The 11,912-nt window shown below is 46.3% G+C and overlaps 3 protein-coding genes across 3 annotated transcripts; 2 read left to right on the forward strand and 1 right to left on the reverse strand.

Annotated features, from left to right (window-relative positions):
* Positions 1-420: 420 nt before the first annotated feature.
* Positions 421-2,403, forward strand: LOC111955763 (hairy/enhancer-of-split related with YRPW motif protein 1-like). The gene is made up of 3 exons (XM_070436394.1): positions 421-481; positions 1,581-2,106; positions 2,397-2,403. The coding sequence occupies exons 1-3, from the start codon at positions 421-423 to the stop codon at positions 2,401-2,403; spliced, it is 594 nt and encodes a 197-aa protein (XP_070292495.1).
* Positions 2,404-2,908: 505 nt separating this feature from the next.
* On the forward strand, positions 2,909-5,748 carry LOC111955922 (hairy/enhancer-of-split related with YRPW motif protein 1). The gene is made up of 5 exons (XM_023976305.3): positions 2,909-3,106; positions 3,321-3,396; positions 3,527-3,610; positions 3,842-3,923; positions 4,298-5,748. Exons 1-5 carry the CDS (start codon positions 3,021-3,023, stop codon positions 5,044-5,046), a joined length of 1,077 nt encoding a protein of 358 aa, XP_023832073.1. The 5' UTR covers positions 2,909-3,020; the 3' UTR covers positions 5,047-5,748.
* A 2,366-nt stretch (positions 5,749-8,114) lies between these two features.
* On the reverse strand, positions 8,115-11,153 carry LOC111956129 (stathmin-2-like). Its single transcript, XM_023976573.3, has 3 exons — positions 10,956-11,153; positions 10,083-10,274; positions 8,115-9,813 (listed from the first exon to the last, which is right to left on the reverse strand). Exons 1-3 carry the CDS (start codon positions 11,124-11,126, stop codon positions 9,754-9,756), a joined length of 423 nt encoding a protein of 140 aa, XP_023832341.3. The 5' UTR covers positions 11,127-11,153; the 3' UTR covers positions 8,115-9,753.
* Between the last annotated feature and the right edge of the window lie 759 nt (positions 11,154-11,912).

Genomic DNA, 11,912 nt, shown 5'->3' on the forward strand with positions numbered 1-11,912 from the left:
AACATACAAGCAGGAGTAAGAATGGCGGTCAACATTGGTATAAATACACTCGTGTCCAGAACGGGACGGAATGATACAGGACAAGGCTAAACACAGTCGGTTCTCAGAACTAGGAATGGTGCGCACCAGCCTACTCAACCGAGAAACAGATGTGAATGTGCGTGAATAGTGCGGCACGTTGTGTATAAACACCAGAAAACTCATGCTAAATTCAAAAAAAAAATTCCGAGGAATCAAACCATTGGAATAAGAGGAAGGAAATAACATCGTGTCGTCAATTGTCATCTCCCAGAGTCGTCTCCTAGCGAGGTGCAAATCGAATATCTGCATGAAAAGCGCGCGTCGGCCGTGGCGTGAAGCAAGGAGAATCACAACAGTCTGCTCACATTACCATGATGAGTGGCAGGACGTGGGCGTCAAATGGCGAAGGCTGGCGGAGTCCCCTATGGGGCGCCCTCGGATGCCGCAGGAGAGGCAAGTGGTATTGGTCCGATGAGCGCGCAGCGCGCTGTGTCGAGCAGGATGTCCGGTGTCTCAAACAAGTTCCGCCTCACCTCTTATGTCGAGCTATACTGAAGATCTTGACTATAAGTTGGAGACTCCTGTCAACGTCCAGCTAGACCTGGGTATGAGAGCCTCCAGACCTAAGATGAACACGGTGTTAGCAGATTGATCCTCTAAGACTAAACTGTTCCCATACATGTATCTGACCCATGAGCTAAATAGTCAACCGCACCAATATAAATTTGTAATGCTCCTTCCCCTGAAAACTAGTTTGTGGGGTTGTTTTACTCTTAGCCTTAATCTCATTCTTAAACCTCCCTTAAGTATAACGGATATCCTTTGTCCCTAAGTGAGACTGTCTTTGTTGTTTTATTAAGAGTTTTTGACCATTATTATGTTGTCGCGTACTTGCTCATCCGAATTATTCCATTCTCTTCAAGGGTTTCATGCGCTTAAAACTTAGAATAAGGAAAAGCAGAGAATAGTTCTTTATAGTTCATTTATCTACTCGGCAGTATACATGTACTTCGGTGTGTATAGTGCTATTCTATCTTAGAAAAAGAAATGACTTTGCATTTACTGTTTCTTGAGTGTACGAGATAATAGGACACAGGCCCCTAGCCAGGGCCATATAGATTAAATAATGTTGGTCTGCCTATTACTGTGTGTCAATGTGACGTTGTTCATAAGCACACTCAAAACTAGTCCTCACACATAAATATCGACATTTATTTACATCTAGGAATAAAATAATACTGTATCATGGAAGGAAACAATGTTTTTGAACTGCCATAATATTGATTGACTGTAAAGTATTGATTTGTATAATATCTTTCTCTTCACTGAGTTGTTCTGTAAACTCAAGCTATGTGCATCTCATTAAATATTTTAGTAAGTCAGGCAGGCATAGCACAAGACACCTGCTTTAGTTTCTTTGCTAACTTTAACTATCTTCCTGGATTTTCACACTCATGTTATTAGTAGACTTCAGTAGCCTTCCTTTATTCCTGCTCTACTTGTTTGGTGGTATTGACTGAAAACACTTAATTAACCCTGCTTTCCCCTCTCCCTTCCAGGTTACTTTGATGCCATTGCCCTGGCCTCGGACTACCGGGGTCTGGGTTTCAGGGAATGTCTGGCTGAGACGGCCCGCTACCTGAGCATTATGGAAGGCCTGGACAGCACTGACCCCCTGCGGATCCGCCTGGTCTCCCACCTGAACAGCTACGCCTCCCAGAGAGAGGCCCACTCCGTCTCTGTGTCTGGACTGGGCCACCTGGCATGGGGCTCGGCTTTTGGGTCTCCCCCCTCCGCACACCTGGCCCACCACCTCCTCCTCCAGCAGCAGCACCATCAACACCAGCAGGGGGCGACGTTACCGTTACCACGCAGCGCCTCCAACAGCTCTCCGTCATCCTCCTCTTCTACTCCTTCTTCATCCTCTTCTTCCTCCTCCTCGCCGATAGAGAGAGAGCCTCGCTCCTCGCCCCATGGCCATGCTCCAGCAGGCTTAGCGGTGCCACCCCCCTCTCTGAGCACAGTCACGCCCAGGGGTCCTCTCCGTGTCCCCCCCAGTGCTGCCCCCCTCCCCCCAGGGCTGAAGTGTGTGTGTGTGTGTGTGTGTGTGTGTGTGTGTGTGTGTGTGTGTGTGTGTGTGTGTGCGTGTGTATGACTCATGAAAACAGGTCAAAAGGATCAGCAAGAGCTAAATCTGCTTGTCACATGAGGAGAGGGGACATACAAACACACACAACAATGTCTGTCAAATGATTTGGGAGTGTGGCGATTATTGGGACCCAGAGGGGGTGTGGTGTGGTGATGACACACTGGAGAAGCTGGCCTCCTTTAATTGCATTATGCCTTTTGTGTGGCAAAGTCCTCATCCTCTCCAGTCCCTAAAGCATCTTTACCGTGCATCATGTCCGCGGTGGGTAAGATTAGACTTCATAGTTTCCTCTTGAACACTGGCTGTCCTTTAGATGAGTTAGTATTGGATTACAGGTTCACACGCTCGCCTCTAGACCGCCCGTCGCCCCGACCAATTGCCCCATTCATTTCAAACGCCGGAGACTGCCGTCGCCCCTGATTGGTTATCAGCGTTGGGCTAAGAAACTTTCCCACGGCAAGCGCGTGGTGACAGCAGGCCAGCCACTCCTCACAACCGGGACAGACAGCCACAGTACTCGGGAGGGGAGGGGGGTTGACAGTCACGGACCGAAAGTCTATTGGACCCCTGTCAAAATCATTCAAAGAAGTGGGGCGTGTTTAGGCCGTAGAGTTCCCTTGCAACTGTGCTGTCACTCAAACCATAGCTGACTTATAATTGGCTAGTTATGGTGCAATGCCAAGCCCCTTCTGGCTGGCAGTGATGTAGAAATGATACCGTGGGAAAGCTTGGTCCTTCAAACGGATGAGCTCGACGCATAGCTGATAGACGCACAGAGAGTCGGAGAATTGAAAGACTTGGACCATACTGTATTGTACTCTGAACGAAGGAAACACAACAGCGGATAAAAATGAAAAGGAATCACGATTTTAGCTCCTCGGACAGCGAGCTGGACGAGAACATTGAGGTTGAGAAGGAGAGTGCAGATGAAAATGGGTAAGATTGTGTCCAATATTTTCGTTTCATTGCATTATTATTATATGTTCCGAACCTACGTTCCAAGGGTCTTACTCATGTATTACTTTGATATTGTTTATAAGAAAAGACGTGCAAAAATGTGAAAATATATTCAGCAATTTGGTCATTTCCGAGGCCTGATGTGCGTTAGTAACGCACATTAATACAATAATTGAATGTGTTGTTCTTTCAGGAACATGAGTTCTCCCCTTGGGCCGATGTCTCCAKCAACAAAAACTCAAGTGAATGCGAGGAAGCGCCGTCGAGGAGTGAGTAACCTACATTTCATTGTTAGAATTGATCGCCCGTAAAAGTGTGTAATACGCACGTTTTTACACCAACTAAATTCAAAAAAAAAATTCAGTAACTGAATGTTCCAATCGCTCATCTCTCCTACAGATCATTGAAAAACGTCGCCGTGACAGAATCAACAACAGCCTCACCGAGCTGCGCAGACTGGTCCCTAGCGCGTTCGAGAAGCAGGTATGGTCCGATCCCTGTGTCATGCGTAAAACAACCGCCCTATCAAAAAGTTTGACAGGATACGTCAACGTGCTTTGAACTGGTAGAGAACAGTTCAAGTTTATAAACTTTCCACATGTTTTAAGAAAATAACGAATAATAATTTCCAGTATATATCTTTAATGATTTAAACGATATTCAATAACTTTTTATTAGTTTAATTAATGTGCCTTCTGTCCCGAAATCCTTCAGGGTTCAGCTAAACTGGAGAAAGCAGAGATTCTGCAGATGACGGTGGATCATCTGAAGATGCTTCATGCTGCTGGAGGAAAAGGTATGGTGGAGTCGTTTGTACTACAATAAATTACCATAATAAAATAATTACTGTATCATGGAAGGAAACAATGTTTTTGAACTGCCATAATATTGATTGACTGTAAAGTTATTGATTTGTATAATATCTTTCTCTTCACTGAGTTGTTCTGTAAACTCAAGCTATGTGCATCTCATTAAATATTTTAGTAAGTCAGGCAGGCATAGCACAAGACACCTGCTTTAGTTTCTTTGCTAACTTTAACTATCTTCCTGGATTGTCACACTCATTGTTATTAGTAGACTTCAGTAGCCTTCCTTTATTCCTGCTCTACTTGTTTGGTGGTATTGACTGAAAACACTTAATTAACCCTGCTTCTCCCCTCTCCCTTCCAGGTTACTTTGATGCCCATGCCCTGGCCTCGGACTACCGGGGTCTGGGTTTCAGGGAATGTCTGGCTGAGACGGCCCGCTACCTGAGCATTATGGAAGGCCTGGACAGCACTGACCCCCTGCGGATCCGCCTGGTCTCCCACCTGAACAGCTACGCCTCCCAGAGAGAGGCCCACTCCGTCTCTGTGTCTGGACTGGGCCACCTGGCATGGGGCTCGGCTTTTGGGTCTCCCCCCTCCGCACACCTGGCCCACCACCTCCTCCTCCAGCAGCAGCACCATCAACACCAGCAGGGGGCGACGTTACCGTTACCACGCAGCGCCTCCAACAGCTCTCCGTCATCCTCCTCTTCTACTCCTTCTTCATCCTCTTCTTCCTCCTCCTCGCCGATAGAGAGAGAGCCTCGCTCCTCGCCCCATGGCCATGCTCCCAGCAGGCTTAGCGGTGCCACCCCCCTCTCTGAGCACAGTCACGCCCAGGGGGGTCCTCTCCGTGTCCCCCCCAGTGCTGCCCCCCTCCCCCCAGGGCTGAACCTCACCGTGACCTCCACAGCCGCCTCTGCMGCCTCCAAGCTCTCCCCTCCCCTCTCCCTGTCCTCACTCTCCACCCTATCGGCGTTCCCCTTCCCCTTCAGTGCCTTCCCCCTGCTGTCCCCCGGCACCCTCAGCCCCCCCGTCCACACCCCCTCCAGCCAAGCCAGCCTGGGGAAGCAGCCCTACCGGCCCTGGGGCATGGAGATAGGGGCTTTCTGAACTATCTTTAACCCCCCTCCACACTGACTAAACTGACCAAGTAGATGGCTAGAGAGTGCACCATCACTATGAACTGAACTGAACTCACCAGCTGAGCTGGACCTTTCCATGGCCAAGAAGATGTTGTTTTTCTATCATACCATATCAACATTCTATAAAGGAGATAGCTATAGGAATACTATTTTTTTTTTCTTAGAAATTGTGTTTTTCTATGATGTTGTCGAAAGAAGGAAACAATTATAAGAGAGCAAACAAAGTGATTGTTTAATTAACAATATTGAGTTATCTATGTGTTGTCTGTTAGTGGGCTTTGCTTCTCCTCCCATAGTGTGTTCAGCCTGTAAGGGGAAGATTTCACAGATGGTCAGGCTGTCAATCAGTCGCCCATCAAGTTCTCAGCGAAACTGTCCCCTTTGTTTTCCGATTGAGCCCTGGACTGTACTTGTATCTCACAGAGAGAGAAAGAGAGGGAGAGAGAGATGCGTGGAGAGGGAGGTCTTGGTGGTGCCCTTTTTATGGCATTTTATGGACTGGAAGAACTAAAAGCAGGTGTTTGTTTGACTGTTAGAATTGATCCGGAACCCTCTTGTTTGCCATTAGTTTGATTTGCATTCTCTGTGGGAGTTTCTATCGCAGCAAAATCTCTCTGAAGTCATGTATTTACAGTCATGAGTCAAGGGTGAGGACAACAAAGAGTTAATGTCCTTTGACGTGATGTCTACAGAGGTCACAAGACCCTATATTTCTGATTGTTAGCAGATTGCAGTCAAAAAGTGGTAGCTGTACAATTGTTTAACATTAAACAACATACTGTCATAGCGAGCTGAGCAGGCAGCTATTGAGACGTATGGAACCAATTGGAATCGGTGTAATAAAAAAAATTCAATGCTTTTTCAAAGAATTACAATATTAGTTGGTCTGAGACTTGCAACATAAATTCTTTACACTCCTTTACATTCGATTATATTATATGATCCATAAAAAGTGGTGGAGAGGCGTGACACTCTTCTCAATTAAAACATATATATTTTTATGAATTAATAGACAAATTATCATATGATATCATTTTCAACATAGACGCCAATAGGAACAATCGCTCAAACACACTGCAGTATCCCTGTACCTCTATATAGTCATTGCTCAGAGATATCTAGACTACATATTCCCTATACGGTCCAATTCTAGATGGTTTCCGACCACATCTCTGTGGATTCTATAGCGAGTCGGTGACAGTAATGGCATCCCCTCTTGTAAGATGTGTATTTTTACCAAACCTCAAAAGTGATTTTGTACATAAGTGTTTTGTATAAAAAAGCGCTGATAAATCTGATTTCTCAGCTTTCTAATAATGATATACTGTGTGTATGTATGTACACTAGAGATGGGATGTATGTAGAGAGAGAGTGCTGGGACGGCATGTGAGGTACTCTATTCCGTCCTTCACTTATCTATCTGTGTGACTTATCTGCAATAAAAAGCTATGAGAAAATGAAATCCATTGTTTGCTCCTTCTGTGTCCCAAACTATCGTGTGATTGAGACCGTGTGGAGAAAGACACATTTTAATAAGTATTTCTGATATTCAAAACTCAACCCTCCCTATTTATATTCGTCTTAGGTTATTATGACTGCCTGGAACTGTTGAGATTCTCTTCCTTATTTATTTTAATTATTAGATCAATCTTCCACCAACATTATCCAACATTTCTGAAGTCTGTTTAGATAAAGGAAGATATCGTTGTGATTAACAGTAGTAATATCTACTTTCACTCCACACTGCTCTCCATGGGTAACAGGTAATAGTCCCTGGTCCAGTCCCTGTCTGTCCATGTCCCTATCTGTCCCTATGCTGCTCTCCGCTGTGCTGTGAGACAGTCGACGCCAGGTATCAGCCACAGCCTCTGGGTCTCTTGATTGCTTCTCTGTGTGTACAGGAAGCGATTAACAACGAGGGGATGTCCTGGACAATGGCAGCTTGGCTGGCCCTACCGCGTGGGAAGAGAGGGAGGAGGGAGAGAGGGAGGAAAGGAGAGAGGAGGCAGGAGGAGAGAGAGGGGAAACAGGGTAGTGTGGGAGGCAGAGAGGGAAGAGAGTGAGAGGAGAGGGAGAGAAAGGGCAGTGTGGGAAAGTGGGAAAAGAGAGAGAGGGAAAGAGAGAGTGTGATAGAGATAGGGGTGTGGGAGAGAGGGGAGAGAGAAAGAGAGGGAATAGAGAGGGAAAGAGAGCAGTGTGGGATAGAGGGGAGAGGTAGGAGGGAGAGAGAAGAGAGAGCACAGTGCTGCTTTGTCCCAGAGCCATGGTTGCAGCCCACTCTCCTCCCGGTGTGCTTGGCTCCCACGCTCCCCCAAGTTACTGTTGTTGCTGCTGCTGGGACGCCCGTCAGAGGAGTGATAAAACAGAGCCTCCTCCTCCTCCTCCGCCTTTCATCAACTCTGCCAAATCATCCTCCTCTATCTCACCCACCCTCCTATCCCTCTCTCTTTCACTCGGTCTCCATCCATCCTCCTCCTCCTTTCATCAATGCTCTGCCAAAATATGCTCCTCTCCTGTATCTCTCCCACACCCTTTCCCTCCTTCTTTCTCTCACTCTGTCTCCATCCATCCTCATTATCGTTCTTCCTGTCGTTTGTTTGCCAGAATTGTAAGGTGATTCTCATCAGTAACTATGGGGGAAGAGTCTACACTACAGAGTCTAGTATTGTCTCATGTAAACCCTACAGGCAATTCTGGATTTACTTCATAGTAAAGGGTCAATGTGTTACAACACTGCCAATTGCAATCTTTTGTCACCACCTACTGGTCATATGCGATTCTACAACTGTGGATGATCACTTGCTTTCCTTGGCCATGTCCATATTTTAAAAAATTGTCCAAACTAATTCAGAGACTGAGTAATAAACATAGTTATATTATAGAAATAATACAATAATACATACCAACAAATATTAATGTGACAGATTAATCTGCATTTGTAATTGGACATGCTCAAAAACAAATTGAATAATTTTTGTCTTCTTCCAAGCTAAAAAGACAACACATCAGAAATAGAATAAGCACACAAAGCCAATATCATTCACAGAACCCCAAACCTTTATTAACCACAGGTTGCTCACAAAGATATATGTGGAGGGGGGGAAACACACAAACAGGAAGAGAGAGAGGCAGGCAGATTCATCACCACAGACAGGACGCTGTGATGTCATCAGTATGTGACCGATGGTCAGATATACAGCTCCAACTTCCTGGCTGTGCTCCCTGTGCTCCCCAGCACACATGCACACACAATCCACACACACACACACACACACACACACACACACACACACACACACACACACACACCTGACCTGTATACACTTGCATGCACCCTTTGCAGATGGCCACTGTCTTCCATTGTCATGTTAACACATCTAACATCATCTAGCTGTTATTTGAAGTCTATGTGTTGATTGGCTTACATGTTGCCTACTTTAGCTGTTTATGCCCTTCGTGTGCCAAAGTCTGCTTTACCCAGTTAAAAGCTGTTTAAATACTAAGAAGAAGGTACAATGATTCATTCTCCATAGTGAGAGAGTTATTCTACGATTCTCCATATATAGTGTGAAACCTTCCTAGTAGCATTTGGCATTGGTTCCTCTCTGGTACGACGTGAAAGAAATGAGAGGGTCCATAAGCTTGTAGGACATGGATGTAACTTATGGATCTACCATTGCCTCTATGTTAGCYGCTATATGAGTTTGTAGCATCTACATGTCTAAGATGGTACATACATGCTGAGAGAGTGATTGACAGGGGACGCAGGGGGCCTTGGGAACCAGGAAGGATCATAACACCCCTCTGTGACATCATGGTATGAGCCAGGGATGTCATGTGACCTCTGCAATGCCCAACTGACAGAATTTAGCAAGCTCCTCTTGATCGACATGTCATGTTTGCCAAATTTCTCAAAATGTGTGTGTGTGTGTAAGTGTGTTTGAGAGTATGTGTGTGTGTGCGCGAGCTTGCATGTGTGTGAATGTATGTAAGAGAGTGGGGGATCAGACAGACAGACAGGAGAGAATCGGCTCATAAATGCTATAATAAGTCTCCTGAAGTCTAGCTAGTCTCTCTTCCAGGAGTCAATGTGCAGCTTGCATTCTAATCATCCCCACACTGACTGACTGACTGACTGACTGACCGACACAGACACAGACACAGACATGGTCAGAAAATAACCACCGCAAACACACGTCAGCTAGCTGGCAAACTCACAACAACACAGAAGCCTGATAGTACAAGAGAAACTGCAAACGTTTTTTGTTCCGAGAAAAACTAAACAACAATGTACATCCATAGATAGAGAAAATGATCCAATCGCAAACTGCAATACTTTAGCTGTATTATCATACTGTATATAACAAAAAAGGAAGTATTTACAAAAAACAATACCCACTTTCACTTGGTTGGCTTCTCTTTTTCTTTCTTTTTCATCATTTGAAATTGAGCAAACACATTCTTTTATAGGGAGGAGTGGGAGACATTTTCATATTTGTTTGTGATCCCCCCCATCTGCTAACGCTGTTGGTGTGGGCTGGTCATCCTCCTCCCTCAAGGGAGGGGGGGTCGTCTGATGCTGTGGGGGCTGTAGTAGTAGGGGGATCTGGGGGTCCCTCGGGGGGGGAAGGGTGGCTGTAGGGGGGTACGATGGTCGGTGGCGCCCCTCATCTGCTCACGCTGTCAGCTCTTCCCTGAGCTCTTTGTTCCTGCGCACCACCTGGGCATGCCTCTCCTGAGGACAACACAGAGAGAGATGCTGCCATATTGGACGTACCAGAAACCTTTCTGACCCTGCCCTGAGACTCTCTGATTCAAGTCTGTCAACTTACTGTCGTCCCCCTTTCAGCTKACATGTTTGACTACAATCGCCAGTGTTTCATCCTAGAATGATGCCACCAGCCCCTACCTATCACATCGTACCCTTCTATCTTGCCCACCCCTTCCATTCACCTGGTCTTGCTATCTCCACCTACAATTTTTCCCACCAAGTTCTCCTCTCACCTTCTCCTGCAGGCGCTCCATGATGGAGGCCAGGTAGGCCTGGCGGTTCTCCTTGATCTGCTCCATCTTCATGGTCAGCTTCTCCTCTGCCATCTTGCTGAAGTTGCTGTTCTCCTCCATAGCCTTGAGCAGCACGTCCCTTTCGTGCTCCCGCTTCTCTGCAAGGGCCCTGAGAACCTGGGCCTCCTGGGACTGAAGAGGGGACGTGATAGAGTAGAGTAAAGTAGAGTAGGGTACAGTAGTGTAGAAAAGAGTAGAATAATATGAAGTAGAATAGAATAAGGAATCCGAATAGAATAGAATAAAGTAGAATAGAACAGAATAGAATGCAGGTGGAGGCCAAGATACAAGGTTGGAAGGAGAGGGGAAGAGTTAGTTTTAGTATCGTTCCTTTGCCTGATGAATGTACTCATTGCTTAGTAATAATAAAGTAAGTGTAGGAGTCAAAGTCTAAGCCAAGCTAAGGTATAGGTTAAGACAAGCTAAGGAATAGTCTAAGCCAAGCTAAGGTATAGGCTAAGTCAAGCTAAGGTATAGGTTAAGACAGGCTAAGGTATAGTCTAAGACAAGCTTAAGGTATAGGCTAAAGACAAAGCTAAGTTATAGTCTAAGCCAAGCTAAGACAAGCTAAGGAATAGTCTAAGACAAGCTAAGGTATAGGTTAAGACAGGATAAGGAATAGTCTAAGCCAAGCTAAGGTATAGGCTAAGACAAGCTAAGGTATAGTCTAAGCCAAGCTAAGGTATTGGCTAAGACAAGTAAGCTAGGACAAAGTTTGTCCCAAGTGTAATTTACTAGCGTGATTCAGTGTGATTCAGTTTTGGAATTAAGTTGTYGGCTTATGCTAAGGGAATCTGATAGATGGTGACTCACTCTCCTCCGGTCCTCAGCGGCCTCCAGCTTCTTCAGGATGTCCTCCAGAGAGACCTCCCTCTTAGGGGGCGAGGTGACGCAGTGGGCTGCGTCCGACATCGGGGAGGGGGGCTTCAGGATCACCTCGAAGGCCTGGCCAGAGGCACGCTTGTTGATGGGCTTCACCTCCATGCCTGCTACTGCAAGGTGAGAGGTAGAGGGGGGGCAGATGGAGGAAAACCACAGAAGGAAACTCAAAATGCTGCCTTTGTAGTATTAATATTACCCCAATCAAACTTTCACTTAGACAAAGAAATCCCTCTTCGTTGCCTTTACAGATTCCAAGAACACAGGATGAGATGTTACTATCCTTTGTGCAAGCACTTCCAAGAGTTCATGAACAGTGAGACTRGTGAAATTTGGGGAGCGCATCGTCAGTAGTGTACCTTTGGTTCCTAGGGTGTTTCGGCCTTTCACACTATACACCCTCCCCAAAGGCGGCCAGCGACAGGGTGATCAATCCTACGCTTGCGTCCCATTCCCAATTAGTCATAGGAGTTGCCTTGTTGTTGATAGCCAACATCCCATGGGACTATGCATGGCAGGGGCGTCTTCCTCCCTGAGTCAAGCATTGTTGACCGCATACCTCCTGGCCCTCTCATTTCGGGGCCCAGCTGGGGTCTTTCCTCTTCATCCAGAGCCATTGACTGCTGCCTTCTGCCGCCTCTGATACAGCTTTTGATTGCGAACGCTGGCTCTGGCCCTTAATTCCCAGGTCTCTAAGCAGTCTGGTTGTAATGTTGCCACAAAACCTCTGCAGCCCACCTCCACTGGTCGGACTTCTGTGTTCCAGCCATGATGCCGTGCTTCGGCAGCTAGAATCGGCATAGCGCAGATGTTTTCGCTCATAAGCCTCATCTACTGAGTCCTCCCAGGTGTACTGTGAGCTCAATGATGAAGACCTTCTTGAGCGAATGG

Source organism: Salvelinus sp. IW2-2015, linkage group LG31 (assembly GCF_002910315.2).
Source record: "Salvelinus sp. IW2-2015 linkage group LG31, ASM291031v2, whole genome shotgun sequence".
NCBI classification, from domain to species: Eukaryota; Metazoa; Chordata; class Actinopteri; order Salmoniformes; family Salmonidae; genus Salvelinus; species Salvelinus sp. IW2-2015.